Below are 17,823 nucleotides of genomic sequence, written 5' to 3'. Positions count from 1 at the left end.
CACGCGCATTAGCAATTTGCGGGACTTATACCTATCAAAAGATGTACGAAAACCCTCCCAGGGTCAGTTTACTCGCACTTGACCGCTAGTTTTTTTAACGACAACATAGTACCTAAGCTGTAGGTATGTAATTTTTTTTTAGCGTGAGGACAGAAACTCGCCTTCGTTTATTATTCTAATTATCATCGTAATTTAATAATAATGTGAAAACTAGTTTCATAGACCCGACTTCTAGTAGTATAATTGTCAAAGTCAAATGATTTATTCAAAATAGGTAATGAATTACTCTTTTCGATTGTCAGTTGCTGGATTTGTAAGATATAGTGGTGATAATTATTTCGCAAACTTAAAACTAAAGCTACGAGGGTTCCAAACGCGCCCAAGTCTAAGAAGAGCCCACAAAAAACTCAGCCGGGTAGGTAGGTATTCTTTTTATTATCACCACTTTACAAATCATAAATTAAACTTATTAGAATTATCACTCATTCCCAAGCTTGTTTATCATTATAATCCTTCACATTGTAATAGAATTTTTCAATTAAGTAGTTTACGTTTTATGAAAACTTTGAACTTATTGATAGGTATATTATAATTAGTTACTAGTTAGTATACCTATGGTAGTAACTAGTAAGTAGATAGTTAGGTATCATTCTATATAATAACTAGTTGATGCCCGCGACTTCGCTCGCGTGGACTACACTTTCAAACCCCCATTTTACCCCCTTAGGGCCTAGGGGTTGAATTTTCAAAATCCTTTCTTAGCGATGTCTACGTCATAATAGCTATCGGCATGCCATTACCAATGCCAAGTTTCCGCCCGATCCGTCCATAGTGGTTTGAGCTGTGCGTTGATAGATCAGTCAGTCAGTCACCTTTGCCTTTTATATAGGTATATATTCTGTGTGTGATAGTGATCTCAAATCTGTATTCTGTGGTCTGTGGTCATTTTCGAGTTTGTTTGTGTTGTGAATTTGTGATACTTTAAAAATTTTAAATGTATAATGTCTAAAATAAGGCAAATATTGAAGCTGTCTTATTGCCGGTATTACAGTGTCCAACAAGCAAAGAAAAGACTCCCAATTATCGCATGTAAACGTCCAGAACTAAACCATTTCGAGGGCCAAACTTACAGTAAGTTCGACAGCATAAAACTCGCTTCCCAGGGCTGGTTTCACCCTAAATCAAAGAACGATTACTTTGTTATTTACGGAAATGCGAATAAAAAGGAGGAAAAAGAGGTTTACAAGAAAAGTTTTGAAGAAATCGGGTTGTGTAGTGAGCTTAGAGAGGTTATGTCACAATTAGGTTATTCGACGCCTACTGCTATACAAGCGAAGTCATTTTCGCCAATAATACAAGGTCACAACACTGCGGTGACCGCTGAGACGGGCTGTGGAAAGACGTTAGCTTACTTGCTGCCGATTTTGCAGCACATACTAGAGTGGAAGCCTTACGTGCAAGAAGATTTTAACAGTCCTCTAGCTGTAGTTGTAACGCCAAGCAGAGAATTAGGTAAGTTGTATGAAATCTAATTTTCCATATATTTTTTTTGTTCCGATACAAGTTAGCCCTTGACTGCAATCTCACCTGATGGTAAGTGACGATGCAGTCTAAGGTGGGAGCGGGCTAACCTGGAAGGAGTAGGTATGGCAGTTTTTATTAAACCCATACACCTTTGGTTTCTACACGGCATCGTACCGGAACGCCAAATCGCTTGGTGGCTTTGCCGGAAGGCAAAGCCGTACCGCTAAGCGATTTAGCGTTCCGGTACGAAACCCTACCGGGTAATTATAGATTCAGCCAGTGTGGGAGTCAGTTGAACTTAAACTTTTCGGAGTTATGGGTTTTAAGCAATTAAATTTCACTTGTTTTAACGGTGACGGACAACATCGTGAGAAAACCTGCATGCCTGAAAATTCTCCAATGTTCTCGAGGTGAAGTCTGCCAATTGATACTTGACCAGCATAGTAGACTATATCCTTCTCATTGTTAGAGGATTCTCCACATATTATGGAGTACTGCTTATACCTTTGGGCCGAAGCAACTCAGTACCAACTTCCGTTTGATGGGATTCAAAGGCGGGCTATTTGACTTGTAGACAATTCCAAACTAACCGGCTCATTGGAAAGCCTGGAGCACCACAGAGACAAAAGCTTATTAACCTCATTCCACCATCCTTTTTCTACAATAGCACCGCACCCCACATTAAGTAATTTCACCCTCACCACCTGGGTGTCACATGCAAACTGTGGAATCAATCGGCGGTGTTCCTACTAGATTACAATATGGGCTTATTCAAGGGGTAAACCAACAAATTCCTGAAAGGCCGGCAACACATTGGCAGTTCCTCTGGTGCTGAAAATTTTCATGGGCGGTGGTAATCACTTAACATCAGGTGACCAGCCTGCTCGTTTGCTGGCTATTAATCTTTATTTAAAAAAAGACCCATTCTGAGTAGTGGGATGGTGATGGACTGATCATAAATATATGTTTTACAGCACTACAAATAGGAGAGGTTGCTCATAGTATAACAGAGAATCTAAACATTAACATCTCAACGCTTGTCGGAGGTAAAACAAAGCAGAAAATGCTGAACCCACCCATAGAGTACTCCGACCTGCTCATTACCACGCTCGGTGCATACAGCAAGCTGGTCACGACAGGCATTTTCAAGATACACAACGTACATCATATTGTGTTGGACGAAGCAGACTCTCTGTTGGACGACAGTTTTATTGACAAGCTGTCAAATTTGATGAGGAAGTTTTCTGTAAGTTGGAAATATAATTTTCATTAATGGTAATACTATACCAAGTGGATAATTATAATAAGCTTTACCTGTACATTCTAAAATAGATTTTTATTTATTTTTATGCATAATAGTTATAGACTTATCGTGAAAAACGACGAAAAAATACGACTGTAGTACGGAACCCTCGGTGCGCGAGTCTGACCCGTACTTTGTTTTTAGGGTTCCGTACCTCAAAAGGAAAAACGGAACCCTTATAGGGTCACTTTGTTGTCAGTCTGTCTGCCTGTCTGTCAAGAAACCTACAGGGTACTTCCCGTTGACTTAGAATCATGAAATTTGGCCGGTAGGTAGGTCTTATAGCAGACATAAGGGGGAAAATCTGAAAACAGTGAATTTAGGGTTACATCACATAAAAAAAAATTAAATTGTGGTTATGAACTAAAAATTAGTATTTTCAATTTTCGAAGTAAGATAACTATATCAAGTGAAAGGGCTTTACCTGTGCATTCTAAAACAGATTTTTATGGATTATAGTTTTTGAATTATCGCGCAAATTATCGAAAAAATACGTCTGTAGTACGGAGCCCTCGTTGTGCGAGCCTGACTCGCACTTGACCAGTTTTTTGCTAGGTTCTGGCCTCTTATTACAAAAATTTATTTACTCTTTACTTTTCCAGATACAATTCAAAGTAGATATCAAGTCGCCTCCTCAAGGGTGCCAAGTTACACTGGTCAGTGCAACACTGCCACACGAGCTACCAGAGGCTGTGACCTCCTTCATGGACCCCCAGTCCTTGAGGACAGTCACTACCAATAATATACACAGAATACTGCCACATGTGCCACACAAGTAAGCCAATAGAGTTAAGCCCCTATCCCACTGGCGTTATGCGAGCGTTGTCATTAGAGACTCTCAACGTTGACGTCGCGTCAACGCGACGTTGTCGCTGCCCAGATATTGCAGACATTGAAGAAAGGCTAACGCTCGCATAACGCCAGTGGGATAGGGGCCTTAAGGTATTTATGAATTTCAAATGAAGGATATTAATTTTGCTAAGAGCGCAACACAAAACTTAAAGCTTAACTCCTGTCTTCTAAACATGCCCATATTCAAACCTTGCCCATAGTCACCTCTGCACCGCAGACCTTATGAAACTTTAGGGGTCTCAATTTTATATAAACAGCTATGAATCCCCGGCTGAGTTTGTTGTGGCCTCTTCTCAGACCTGGGCGCGTTTGGAACCTCGTAGCTTTAGTTTTAAGTACGTATTAATTATCGCCACTATATCATATCATCTTACAAATAAAATTTTTCGACAATCAGGAAGCGTAAAATTTTACTAATTCTGAATAAATAATTTGAGTTTGAGTCTAATTTGAGTTTGCTATATTTACAAGAAGTCATTTAAAAATCCATTGGTCTTCTTACAGATTCCTTCGCATAGGCAAAGCCCAGAAACCGGCAGAACTATTGAAACTGGTGCAAGCAGACATGAACCAACAGAAACCTGTCATGATATTCTCCAACAAGACTGCCACCTGCGACTTTGTGGCCATGTTCCTCAACGAGAACAATATAGAATGTATCAACATCAACGGACAGATGGCTGTGCCGTTGAAGTTAGGGAAGTTTGAAATGTTCAAAAGCGGGAAGGTTAATGTACTCTCGTGCACTGATATTGCTTCTCGTGGTTTGGATACACTTAGGGTAAGTTTATATTGGTGCTCCTGTCTTTCTCTAAACTAAATTTAGACTATCTGCATCTTTTTCTTTTTAATATTGCTAAAAAGGGATGGAACATGAATTTTACTTTTTAAAACTAGTGCATACTACTAGTTGGCTCACGACTGGCAGCTAAAGTCACGAGGTTGGACGGCTCTAAATTTAATTTAAAACTGTCAAACTGTGTCTGTCCTTTTCATATTACATTAGTAAGAAGAGGATGTGAATACTCTAAAATTTAGGTGTGCTCAGAATCAGTACCATTGTTAATAAATGATGGCTGTGACTGTCCATCTAGATTTTTAGAAATTCCATGGGAACTCTGATTTTTCGGTAAAAAGTAGCTTATGTCACTCACCAGGTATAGCTATATCCATGCAAAACTATATCAACTTAGTGCTCCGTTCTAGCGTGATTGAAGGACAAACCTATCTTTCTTAACTTTTAAGCTGATCCTTCTGTACCTAGAAGCCTGAGGTACTATTAAATTAAGAGTTGTTTTATGATGTGCTTAGTAAAAAGGGACAAAAAAACATACTTGTTGTCAAAGTATAGATGAATTAAAACTAGTTCATAGGGTTCTGTGTCTCTAGAAAAAAAGAACCCTCGTTGTCTGTCTGTCGGTCGAGTCTGTCAACCCATCAAGGGATCAAAATATATGGGGTCGACCTAGAATCATGGGAAGGTAGCAATATCTTATGGCTCAAGTAAAGAGAAAAATCCAAAAACCATGAATTTGCGGTTACATCACAAAAAAATTATGTTATCTACTTATCATAGGCTCAGGAATAATATTTATTTAAACGTCTTTTCTTTCATTCTTCTTTCTAGGCTGGTTTTCGTACTTAAGCGTTATTTAAATGTCTTTGCATGGTGATACTTCTGTAAGTGTTTTGTGCCTATGATATTGATTTTCGGTTTATTTTTATTTTTGCAGACCCGTCATATAATAAACTATGACTTTCCTCTATACACGGCCGAGTACCTCCACCGCACTGGACGCACCGGCCGACTGGGATCAGCCGACGACTGTCATGTCACCAACTTTGTGGCTTGGCCCAGGGAGATACAACTCGTGCAGAAAATAGAGGCTGCAGTCCGGAAAAACGCCCCACTACCCAACGTTAATGCCAATATCAAAAGGCAAATTGAGGATAAAATAGCGAAATCTTCTGCAGCTGGACTGTTATAGGTAAGTTAGTGCAATAGTGGCTTAATTCAAAAAGTGTCATTATATAAAATGAAACTCATTTGTGACTTATGAGTGTTCACATAATATGTGAGACGTCCTGTAAAGAGCCCGAAAAGCACCCAAAATGCAAGATTCAGTGCTAAATAAAGTTCGTCAGCACAATAGTGGCTTAACCCCAAAAAGTGTCATTAATCATTATACAAAATAGTTATAAATCCAGACTGCCTAAAGTAAATTTTTTAAACAAAGCATTATAAGTAAATTATAATAGTAGCTGTTCGAAACAAACTTGTTGGGAGCTATATTCGGCTTGAGGATCCTATTTTCTCCAATAAAAAGGCTTTCACTCGTGTATCAGGTTGTAATCAAAAGTAAGGTTATAATAATTTGACAATTTTGACATTTCACTTTAGTTTCAAGTTCGCGTAATAATTATTACCACTATATCGTCTTACAAATCCAACAAACGACCATCAAAAAGTGTAATTTATTACCTACTAGATGATGCCCGCGACTTCGTCCGCGTGGATTTAGGTTTTTAAAAATCCCGCGGGAACTCTTTGATTTTCCGGGATAAAAAGAAACCTATGTCCTTCCCCGTCATGTAAGCTATCGCTGTATAAAATTTCGTCAAAATCGGTTGAACGGATGGACCGTGAAAGGCGAGCAGACAGATAGAAAGACGGACAGACAAACGGACAGACAGAAAGACAGACGGGCAGACAGACAGACAGACACACTTTCGCATTTACAATATTAGTATGGATTTCGAATAAATTATTTGACTTTGGCTAATAAGTAATCGAAAAGGGTATGATTGAGAAATGAACTTTGTATGAAATGAAATTTGGATTCCAAATCAGATAATGTGCTTAGAATGGTATTCATTAGTATCTAATGTATATTAAAATGTAAATAAAACTGTAATACCGAATTCTTTGGTTTGTTTTAATGTGCCCACTTTCCAAGCTAGTAGATTAAAGTATACAGGTGTAATCAGAACGCTAGCAAAAACGAAGACAAGCAATATTACTGATGATTACTGGTATGATACCACAAAAAAAAAACGCGATTTTTTTTCCCATATTTTTAAAAGTACACGATATATTGCAAATCAAACATCAGGCCGACGCTAGAGGTCAACGAATGTTGCGTAAGTAGGCTCCTCAGAGTCAATCCCACGTCGTAGGCGCCCGGCGGGAAATTGACCCGAGATTTACGCGCGATACATTGCGGGTTTGAAAGATACAAAATCACCAAAACTACAAAATGATGCAAACGGTTATTGGTATTGGATTGTGTTTAGGTAGTATAACAATAACGCTAAGTTTTTGCTAGCGTTCTGGTTACACCCTGTATGGTTTAATTGAAATAAATTTAGAGTTATGTGATTTTTTGTTGCAAGGGATCAGCCAAACACATACAAAAAAAATTATATGCTGAAATGAAATTTAAAGTTTTTTGCATTAAAAAAAAAACATTGCACACTTCAATATTTATATTTCCACACAGTTGATAGGACATTCTAAAATAGTTATTTTTTAATACTAAATACTATGTATTAGGTATATAAGTATTTTAATTTCTCTTATAAAATTTGAACACACTCTCCTATAAAGTATATAAATATCAAGATAATTTTTTTAAATATTACACTATGTTTTGAAAAATAGGTCTTTAATACTTAGCTAGTAAATATAATATTGCTTTTAAGTTATTATGATTTTCTACTTATTCCTACTTCTATGATTATTTTTTTAAGAAAATAAGAATTACATAAACCACTAATTTTTAATTAAGTACCTTAAAAAATCTGCTTAGTCAGAATTTGATACTCAACATGTTTAGGTATACGGTTTAAGAAAATTAAAATCGTTGTACAGTGCGACAAGGCTATCTTGGCGCGTGGCGAAAATCGGAACGAACGTTGCCGCTTGCCGCCAAGTGTCCCCTTTGTTATTGTTTGAATATTCTAAGCCTTTGTTCTCCAACAGCGTCCTCCTGTCAATGTCATTGAAGTGCCAAGAGAGCCTTGTCGCACTGTGCATTGTTGTTGTATAAGTCCCCCAAATTGCCAATGCGCGTGGTTGCCATTTTAGTGACGTCAGCACTAGACTGAAGTTTCGAGCTGATGGTATATTTTTATTTCGGCTGACGTCAAAATGACATCATTTCGATGTTAATGAGACATGGTTCCAGCGCAATAGCGATTTGCGTGACGCGATGAGGATCTTTAATCATCTATTTTAAATAATTAAATTCTGACTCCAAAATAAAATTCTGATAACAAATCTAGTGGATTTAGGAAACATAGATATCATAATAATTGTTACATAGGTAACATAATATCATCCAAACAATCCAAACAGGTAACATATAAACAACATAAACTTGGATAACAAAATATAGGTACTGATTGCTGATAAAATTAAAATAAATTAAGGACTTACTTAACACTCTTTAAATAGTAATTTAAGTAAATAATTTAGTTAGGTATTTTATTATATTTCTAGAAACATTTAAATCTACATTTTGGTGTTATGTCTCACAGATTTTTGCACGATAATCGTGATAATTATTTGGTTATAATTTTAGGTTTGGAATCTTTAGTGCTATCGAGATTTATACTACCGATATTCTTTTGTACATCATTTTATATTTATTAATCTATAGATACGAATATTTGGTATAAATTATCGGTTGCTTAAAAATCGGATAATTTTTAGTTTCAAAGATATTATGACTACAATATCAGTTCTATTGAGGCTTCAACCTGATAGTCCCCACTTGTAATAAACTAAATGATGCCTGCGACTTCATCTCGATAGGTTTAGGGTTTTCAAACATTTCATGGGAACCTTTGATTTTCCGGGATAAAAACTCTTTGGGATGCAAGCTATCCTGCATCAAATTTTCGGGACTAACCAGACGGGCCGTGAAAATAGACTAGACCAGCGGTTCCCAAAAGGTGTTCCGCGGAACCCTGAGGTTCCGTGAAAGACCCTCAGGGGTTCCGCGAAAATTCAAGATTTCCATATTGTAAATCGTTTCACTTGTGATAATATTAAATTGACGTAATTTATTATTCATTTTCAATCAACTTGTTTTAAAATATTGCATTCCAAAATTCCATTTAGGCGCCATGTAGGTAGGTAGGTACGCTGTGCGTGTCACGTGTCGCGTCGCCCGGTCGCGCCGCTCGTCGTCCTCCCACCGCCCGCGCCGCTCGTCGTCCTCCCACCGCCCGCGCCGTTCGTCGCTCTCCCGCCGCCCGCGGCATACCGCGGCAGCTTGCGACCATTCAGTTGAGTCAATACTACTACAATACTACTACAATATTACTAGGACTGCACGTGATCAAGTTTTTGATACCAAATTTTAAAACTCGAAAATAAGCTAAGAATAAATTCCGTACCTAGATAGTGATTGTTTATAGTTTTACGAGCACTGTTTTAAGCAGGTATGTTTTTATTATTTTTACGTATTATAATGATAAATCAAATGCTACTTATAATAGTTCCACAAAAACAGGTCGTTTTTGCCTAAAATATTGCTGTGTTTTACTTACAGTTCACGATGGATAAATGGCTAAAACCTGGGATTGCTAAGGGGAAACGTGGTGCTAGCTTTGTGGACAGTAATGTTAATACTTATCAATCTAATCAAGCTTTTGACCAAGTCTCATCTTCACCAGAAGGAGAGACAATTGAAAAAAAAACGGAAATTACCAGTGGTGCTAGTTGTTCAGTAAGAACTTAATTCTATTTTTTATAATTTATTTCAATTTGTTAAAGTTACACGTATGTGTCCGCGCTTATACGAACTGTTTTTTATTGCATTTTTTTTTCAGGGTATTGGTACGGAAGACACTTTTGTTGAACAAAATCAGCAAAACACAGTGATACCATCTACTACCGACCATACTGAACGTCAAGCGGGAATATCTTCAAAAAAGAGAAAATATGATGAGTCCTATCTGTCCTATGGATTTATACCGATAGGGAATGCTGAAAATCCTGATGGAAAATGTGTTGTTTGCAGCAAGATTTTGTTGAATAGCTCCCTGGCACCTGCAAAGCTTAAGCGTCACCTTGATACTAATCATCCTCACCTCAAAAATAAAAACATTAGTTTTTTTGAAAGACAAAGAGATGTACATCAAGCAGGTGTGACCGCTTTACAAAAATATGCAAAAACTGATAATGAAAACGCCACGAAAGCCTCATTCATGCTAAGTTATAAGATTGCACGAGCTGGAAAACCTCACACAATAGCCGAGGATTTTTTGAAACCATGCATGACTGAAGTTGTTGCCTGCTTGCTTGGAGAGGATTCAGCTAAGAAAGTGGCAACGGTACAGTGTTCGAACAACATCGTATCTGACCGTATTCATAAGATTTCAGACCACATTGAAGATGAATTGATTGATAGATTGAAAGAGAGCAATGCATTTGCAATGCAACTGGACGAAAGTACGGATGTTGCCGGACTAGCAATACTGCTAGTTTTTGTCAGATATCCATACAGAGAATCTATCGAAGAAGATTTGTTTCTCTGTGCTCCTTTGGAGGCCAATACAACTGGAGAAGAAATTTTTAAAGTTATTGATGAATACATGAAAAAAAACAAAATTGATTGGAATAAATGTATTGATGTATGCAGCGATGGAGCTGCAGCCATGATTGGTAAAGTAAAAGGAACAGTGTCAAGAATTAAAACTGTTGCGCAAAATTGTACTAGCAGTCATTGTATTTTACATCGTCATGCTCTTGCCGTGAAAAGAGTGCCATCTGATTTAAAACAAGTCCTTGATCAAGCCGTACAAATCGTCAATTTTGTGAAAACACGTCCACTGCAGTCAAGGCTATTCAAAAAAACGTGTGAAGACATGAAAAGTCAGCATCAATCACTCCTTCTACACACGGAAGTGAGGTGGCTTTCCAGAGGAAGGGTTTTAAACAGATTATATGAATTGCGCGATGAACTGAAAGTTTTCTTACAGACCCTTCCTTCGCCTGCAAGTGCTAGCTATCTTGAACTGTTACGAGACGAGCGATGGTTGATGAGATTGGCTTATTTGGCTGACATATTTGATAAACTGAACACAGTGAGCAGCTCTTTGCAGGGAAGAATGATAACCATATTTACAGTGAGTGACAAAGTATCTTCATTGAAAGAGAAAATCGCCTTGTGGATTGAATGTCTTGGACAAAAAAGGTATGAGTGTTTTCCACTACTTGAGCAATTTCTCAAAAAATATAATCATCTTCAAATCGCTACAGACGTAGAGATAAGTATACGTGAACATTTGACAAACCTAAAAACATCTTTGGAGGAATATTTTCCAGAAGAAAAGCTTCGGTTACGGGAAATCGAATGGGTCCGAAATCCATTTAGGATTAGTACCAAACCTTTAACACTGACTGTATTGGAATATGAAAATTTAATTGATATTAAAAATTCATCCACACTCCAACAACTTTTCGAATCTGAAGCTATCATGAACCCGAGTCAATTTTGGATTGGCCTGAAAAACGAATACCCGGGCATTGCTGAAAAAGCTATCATAGCATTACTCCCATTTGTGACAACTTACAGATGCGAGGCTGGGTTTTCAGCGTACGCCTACACGAAAAATAAGTTTAGGAGTAGGTTGAATGCTGCACCAGACCTCCGCATCCAATTGTCGGACATAAAACCTGACTTCGATGTAATTTTAAGGAAAACTATGAAGAGATTTCATTCATCACATTAAAATTTTTGTAATTACCTTTTCTTCTAACTAAGTAAATATTTTTATCTTAAAAAGTCTTTCTCTTAACATCAAACATTGCGGACACCAATCCAAAAAGCCTCAGATGGTGTGATTTCACGAAAAAAAATGTTGCTGTTAAGGCGGAAATATACTTACGTGGCGTGGCATGTCGTGGCGCGCCAGGATCATACGTTTTCATACATTTGACAGGACGTGACACGACAAGGCATTCAAGTATGTCTTTAACCATATTAAATGTATGAAACCGATATGCTTCTGGCGCGCTACCACACGCCACGAGATGTAAGTGTATTTCCGTCTTTAGTTTACTTCTTACTAAAAGCTAGGGTTCCGCCGAAAAATGGTGAAACAAAAAGGGTTCCGAAGCCAAAAGAATTCGGGAACCGCTGGACTAGACACCCACTTTTGCATTTAAAATTTTAGTATGGGTTAGTATTTTCATAGTAAAAGATCTAAAAGTCACGAGGAACTAAAAGTCACGAGGAACTAAAAGTAAAAATACTTTGTTACAATATTTGGCACACACTAACACCTAATTAAGAAAAAGTTCCTAATTTCTAGTCGAAGGCCCAGGACGCGCGTCCTCCGTAGACCTCCATCTACTCTCCAGTACATCATTCCCTTTATCATCTCTGTTACAAACGTTCTGATGGCTATACCGTCTTTGTTCATCGAAAACAGTATCAGATATGTGGAAAACGCTATCCGCACTCGTCTTTCTCTTATTTAAAGCGGTTAAACTTGTAGTAGTCGGTGCTATCCTGTGAGGAAACCTCGGAGACCCCTTAAACCTCTCGCACGAACTTTGATGGGACATTGGTCGTCTATGCGTTGTTGGTAAAACGAAATTGACTTTAGTTTCTGGCTCAGCTACGTATTTCTGCGTCCCAGAGGATATACTATCTGATACGTTTTTCGAGCTATTGAGCTCGTATCTGGAGCATGTCGGCTCATCATCTGTTACACGTATGATAGGACCACTTCTCGCGAACGATTCCCTTCGTAGTTTCAGCTCTGGATGTGGGACGTGCAAGGTGTTGCATGACAGCATCATTGAATGTTTCCTGCCGGGCACCAGTCCCGCAATCATGCCCACGTGCATTTTTAAAGCTGAAGCAATGCTTTGACCACTTGGATCCGCTATGGAGATCGCTGAAGCTTTTCTACTGGAAGTTCTGCTTCCGAAGAAACTTCGGAGTCTTTTGAGGAATCCGTGGTTTTCTTCGCGTTTGTTCAAGCATAGGTTGTACAAGTCGATGCTTGGTTGAGATTTTCTGTTCAGCTTCGGTTGGGAGCTGAAGCTGACGGAGTTTCTCCCTCTGCAGGCTTCAGCGGAAGGCCAGCTTGCTCGCGGGATGACGGGCGGGAGGACGGAAAGAAGCAGCATGGGTAGACCTCCGCTTATACTTGGTGTTCGCCTGTCTGTATCTGCGCTTGGTCTTCCTTCCTCTTCCACTGTGTTGAGCTCGGTCTGTAATACAAATCATGTAATGATACATTTCTTTATGACATTCTTACTCTTTGGATGTTTCTTTTTATGTTCTTTATATGGCCAGTTATTTTACAAAACTACATTTTGATAAAGTTTTATGGATTGGTGTGACCATCTCATTTCCAATCTGTCCAATTCCTTGGTTATACTAAACGGAAACAAATAAATTCTTAGTTATACATATTTAAAACGTTCTACTTGTTACTAACTATTCCTACTTATTAAACATTTTCAATCGTATACGATACGTAGTCGATTGTAGATCAAATATTGACATCATATTTCCAAATCCAGAATTCAGGGAATACATTAAAACATTTAAATTGTATAAGGTCGTGTTAAGCTATACAAAGTCTTCGATAACCATGTCGGAGGAGACATAAAAAAACAACTTCTCGATTGCCAAGAACAAACTTACTCGTTTATGCAAAACTATAGAAGCATCCGACCCAGTCCCCAGCTCCAAAGGTTCCGCTAACAGCTTCTCCAGCCTCCCGATCTCTCGGTCCAAAGCTGCCACTTCTCTCCTGTACACCTTATTCTGTATCTCTATCCTGAAATGCAGCTCCTGAGTTTCGTCGGTCACGAACCTTCGCGTCTTACACTCCAGTCTTAGGCCCATGCTTTGTATTACGGGGTCATCTTGCGCTGAAAAATAAGGTTTAAGTTGTTTTTTTAATCTAAACGTATAAAAGGAAAAGGTGACTGACTAACTGACTGACTGATCTATCAACGCACAGTTCAAGCTACTGGACGGATCGGGCTGAAATTTTGCATGCCAGATATATATTATGAGGTAGACATGGCTTGCTCATTGGAGTGCAATCCGTTTATTTCCTAACTTCTCGGACTGATTCTTGATATATTGTTGACCTGCCTACTGATACGCTAACTCAGTGTCTAACACTGAATGATAGCCACCGAGGTCACTTGACATTTATTTTTAACTAGCTTATGCCAGCGACTTGGCCCACATGGACTATACAAATTTCATACCCCTATTTTACCACTCGAGAGGTTGAGTTTTCAAAAATAATTTCTTAGCGGATGTCTGCGTCATAATAGCTATCTGCATGCCAAATTTCAGCCACTAGTTTGATTTGTGCGTTGATAGATCAGTCAGTCACCATTTCCTTTTATATATTTAGATCAGTTGATGGTTTTCTACAAAATAATATATTAGCCAGTGAAGCAGCAATGTAGAACCAATTAATGTCAAATGAGCTCAGATCACTCAGTGTTAGACACTGAGTTAGCGAATCACTCCGTTCAGCTGGTGTGCGTTCAGTCGTAGTACATACATAAGTACATACCTTTACTCTTAATGGCGATGATTTTGGGCAGAAACAGCAAACATAGCGTGGAGGTAGTAGCGATTAGAATCAAGCTCGTAATAGTAATGTATGCCAACGTGGCCCGTTCAGAAATAATAGTCCCAATCACCACCACACTGGCACTCGTTATAACCACTGAATATACGCTGATTCCGATGTATTTTGAGTCGTTGAGAGCTGATATTTCGACGTTTCTCGTCTCCCAGGCCATATACACCCCCACAATTAGTAAAAGGCCTTTATAGGCGTAAAGTGCGCATAACCATCCGGTTGTGTTCTGGGATTTGCAAACTTCTATCTGAAAGAGAATTATGAAGATATTATTTTAACTACAGATCCCTTTTGGACTACAAATATATATTTTTAAATCAGATACAAGTTAGCCCTTGACTGCAATCTCACCTGATGGTAAATTATAGTGCAGTCTAAGATGGAAGTGGGTTAACCTGGAAGGGGTATGGCAGTTATTATAAAACCCATACCCGTTTAGTTTCTAGACGGCATCGTACAGGAACGCTAAATCGATTGGCATTCCCAATCAGCATTGCCAATGGCATTGGCAATCGATCGGTCGTCGAGCATTGACCCGAGTTTTGCACGTCATACATTGCGGGTTTGAAAAATACTAAATCACTAAAACTACGAAATGAGGCAAATGGTTATTGGTATTGTGTTTAGGTAGTATAACAATAACGCTAAGTTTTTGCTAGCGTTCTGGTTTAGCTAGTATTTATAGTAAGTACAGTACGATTCAAACGTAAATGCGCCCCTGAAGTTTGCGCACGACGTTGCGCAGAACACACATTTTGGGTGTCCGAGGTCGCCCGAGGTAGCGGGGAGGGTAACAGCGTACGTCTCGCTCCTACATTCCCGCCAGTTCCTTGATGCATCTCTCTCTCGCGATACGTGTCTTGTTTGTTTGTACAGTCGAGTTGAGAAGCTACTCTGTTTAAGCTTGTTTAAGCTTAGGTGGAATTTACCGCCGCGTTTAGTAGAAGGGTACCATGCGCAAGATAGCAAAGCTAACTTCACGCAGACGCATTTAAGTTTGAATCGTACTATACTTATACAGTATAAAGCTGTGGTTAGGACGTCCGCCTTCTAATCGGAGGTCGGGGGTTCGATCCCGGGCACGCACCTGTAACTTTTCGGAGTTATGTGCGTTTTAATTAATTAAATATGCTTTGCACTTGCTTTAACGGTGAAGGAAAACATCGTGAGGAAACCTGCATGCCTGAGAGTTCTCCATAATGTTCTCAAAGGTTTGTGAAGTCTACCAATCCGCACATGGCCAGCGTGGTAGACTATGGCCAAAACCCTTCTCACTCTGAGAGGAGACCCGTGCTCTGTAGTGAGCCGGCGATGGGTTGATTATGATGATACTTATACAGTAGCAATAACACAAACCTGAGGCTGATAAACGACACTACGGTCAGTGGAGCTGATCTCAATAGTCAGATTCTTTAGATGCCTCTCCATGGGGTCCAGCATCGTCCACAGCGTCACGATCAGTCCGTCGATGACCAGCAGGGCACATACCAACGAGATGAGCGGCGTGTCTTGGAGAAGCTTCGTTTTGCACACGCCGCTGCGATTGCTGGAACAAAATTATTATTTTTTGTATTGAGTATGCTGCTTAGGCCCTACTGGCCGCTACAGCGTCACCGGGTGGGGTTGCGAGCGCGAGGCTTCGCCTGGGGCTGAGTCCTAGGGCTCGAAGAAATAATTAGGTCGGGGGGCAACGTCCTCCTAAGGGCACCTCCTGTGAGGTTCGGACCACGGCTTAGGATGACGTTGGGATGGATGGGTTGGTTGGACTGGTTAGTCCGTTCGCCCCCGAGGCCGTAGCGTTAGTCCACGTCCGGGTGACGTTAGAAATCTGGGAAAAAAATGGTTTTTGAAACCTTTTAATTGACGCGGACGTTTGGGATTGGAGACTAACGAACGAAATCTGCACGTCATTTGCACGGTTTTTTTGCCATTTCGCTACGGAACCCTAAAAAGTACGTCCAATGTGTATGACGTAAGCGAGCGTTTTTACATTTAATAAAAAGTCGCTGGTTTGACTAGTAGGTACCTATAGTCATCATCGGTATTTACTCACCTTATGAATATTCTATGCACTCTGTACGTCTTAGCGAACATGGATCCGAAGGCGAGAGAGAAGCCGGCGGACAATATGTACACTCTGCCCTGGAAATAAGATCAATAATTAAATAGGTAGTACAGACAATTATTGTACCTAGGTAGTAGACAGAGACAACGCTCTACGAAACCGCTATCTCTTTCTAAAGGTCGATGTTCAATATTTCCTGCCAGGTACTGTACTAGATGATGCTCGGGACTTCGTCCGCATGGATATAGGTTTTATTTAAATCCCGTGGGTAGTGGGGGAGAGAGAGAGAGTCGCATTTTACTCGTCTTTACGTAACGTCTTTACGGAGCGAACCTTCTGTACCTTAAGTACCTATATTTTTATAATTTTTTTAGTGTTTTACCTTCACTTCAAGGAATTTTCTAAATAATTTTAAATACCTACATATCCAAAATTGCGGACTGATAGGATTCAAACCTACGTCTCCTGGGATCCTACCAACTTACTAGGTATATAGATATATCTACTTAGTATATGTAAGTAAAGTTAAGTACCTGTTCTGTGGCTATAGGTACAGTTCGTAAAGCTATGTACTCACAGTGCACATAGCAGAAAATGGTATGTAGGACGGCAGGATGGCGTTGTCGACGCCTAACAACGCGACGGCGGTGTAGACCAGCACGCAACCGATGAGGGTCATGTTGTTGAGACGCGGCGAGGAGAGCTTGATGAACCTGGAATTAAAGGAAATATCAACGTAGTTATGGCTTACTTAGACAAGCGACTAATACAGGGTGTAACTAGCTAAACAACCAGTTTTATTCGATTGATACTTATATAAAACCAATTTGTCAATAAAATTTCGTATTTACTTGCAACGTTTAATACACAGGGCTTAGGGTATTATTTTATGTTAGCAGAGTTTAAATACATTACAAATATATATACAAATACAGACATTAAATATTTATAAAAAAGCGTGCAACAAATTTGCGCTCAGGCGGCCCGCAACGCGTCTTAGAGAGCACCCGTGTACAAGTTCAATCCCATTTCGCCTTTAATGAACAATCGCTTACCTTCTCTTACTATAATGCAAGTTGAATGCCAGGAAAGCTAAAGCCAGGGCCACACCGGCGGCTGACAGCGCCGCCACAGCCAGCCTCGCGGGCGCCCACACCGAATCTACTCGCAACACCAGCACTCGTCTTGCAGCTGGAATGCCCCCCGACCACTGCGGGCGAGCGCACTCCGCGCAGGTCATCTCTCGACCGTGCGTGTATAGGCCTACTGCTTTGGGACGACCACCTGTAAACAGAAGGGGTTTTCCCGTTGAGTCACACCCCCGTGAGTAACACTGTGACTCAACGGGAATTTTAGATATTGTTGTCCCGTTGAGTAACACTGTGACTCAATGGGAGTTTTTTGAAATTGTTTTCCCGTTCAGTCACACCTACATATT

At 39.6% G+C, this 17,823-nt stretch overlaps 3 protein-coding genes across 3 annotated transcripts in view; 2 read left to right on the top strand and 1 right to left on the bottom strand.

Annotated features, from left to right (window-relative positions):
- The first annotated feature begins 822 nt into the window (after positions 1-822).
- On the top strand, positions 823-6,443 carry Dbp21E2 (putative ATP-dependent RNA helicase Dbp21E2). Its single transcript, XM_034970801.2, has 5 exons — positions 823-1,512; positions 2,499-2,770; positions 3,430-3,602; positions 4,184-4,460; positions 5,413-6,443. Exons 1-5 carry the CDS (start codon positions 1,002-1,004, stop codon positions 5,665-5,667), a joined length of 1,488 nt encoding a protein of 495 aa, XP_034826692.1. The 5' UTR covers positions 823-1,001; the 3' UTR covers positions 5,668-6,443.
- Positions 6,444-8,615: 2,172 nt separating this feature from the next.
- Positions 8,616-11,835, top strand: LOC117984185 (zinc finger BED domain-containing protein 5-like). Its single transcript, XM_034970800.2, has 3 exons — positions 8,616-9,127; positions 9,238-9,414; positions 9,518-11,835. The coding sequence occupies exons 2-3, from the start codon at positions 9,244-9,246 to the stop codon at positions 11,420-11,422; spliced, it is 2,076 nt and encodes a 691-aa protein (XP_034826691.1). The 5' UTR covers positions 8,616-9,127; positions 9,238-9,243; the 3' UTR covers positions 11,423-11,835.
- A 101-nt stretch (positions 11,836-11,936) lies between these two features.
- Positions 11,937-17,823, bottom strand: part of GABA-B-R3 (gamma-aminobutyric acid type B receptor subunit 3) — a 97,200-nt gene continuing 91,313 nt past the window's right edge. Inside the window, exons 11-17 of the mRNA XM_069500115.1 lie at positions 17,441-17,669; positions 16,963-17,098; positions 16,374-16,462; positions 15,677-15,866; positions 14,249-14,567; positions 13,354-13,583; positions 11,937-12,914 (exon numbers count right to left, since the gene is read on the bottom strand). Coding sequence (XP_069356216.1) covers positions 11,994-12,914; positions 13,354-13,583; positions 14,249-14,567; positions 15,677-15,866; positions 16,374-16,462; positions 16,963-17,098; positions 17,441-17,669 — 2,114 coding nt within the window. The 3' untranslated portion in view covers positions 11,937-11,993. The remainder of the gene's footprint in view (positions 12,915-13,353; positions 13,584-14,248; positions 14,568-15,676; positions 15,867-16,373; positions 16,463-16,962; positions 17,099-17,440; positions 17,670-17,823) is intronic.

Source organism: Maniola hyperantus, chromosome 8 (genome assembly GCF_902806685.2).
Source record: "Maniola hyperantus chromosome 8, iAphHyp1.2, whole genome shotgun sequence".
NCBI classification, from domain to species: Eukaryota; Metazoa; Arthropoda; class Insecta; order Lepidoptera; family Nymphalidae; genus Maniola; species Maniola hyperantus.
This window is presented reverse-complemented; position numbering and strand designations above follow the sequence as displayed.

Excerpts from the sequence above, each read along its gene's own strand:
- Dbp21E2 (XM_034970801.2), top strand. The coding sequence starts at position 1,002 with ATGTCTAAAATAAGGCAAATATTGAAGCTGTCTTATTGCCGGTATTAC. Across the intron at positions 2,771-3,429 it reads ATTTGATGAGGAAGTTTTCT|ATACAATTCAAAGTAGATAT; the intron begins GTAAGTTGGAAA and ends TTACTTTTCCAG. Across the intron at positions 3,603-4,183 it reads CTGCCACATGTGCCACACAA|ATTCCTTCGCATAGGCAAAG; the intron begins GTAAGCCAATAG and ends GTCTTCTTACAG.
- LOC117984185 (XM_034970800.2), top strand. The coding sequence starts at position 9,244 with ATGGATAAATGGCTAAAACCTGGGATTGCTAAGGGGAAACGTGGTGCT. Across the intron at positions 9,415-9,517 it reads CCAGTGGTGCTAGTTGTTCA|GGTATTGGTACGGAAGACAC; the intron begins GTAAGAACTTAA and ends TTTTTTTTTCAG.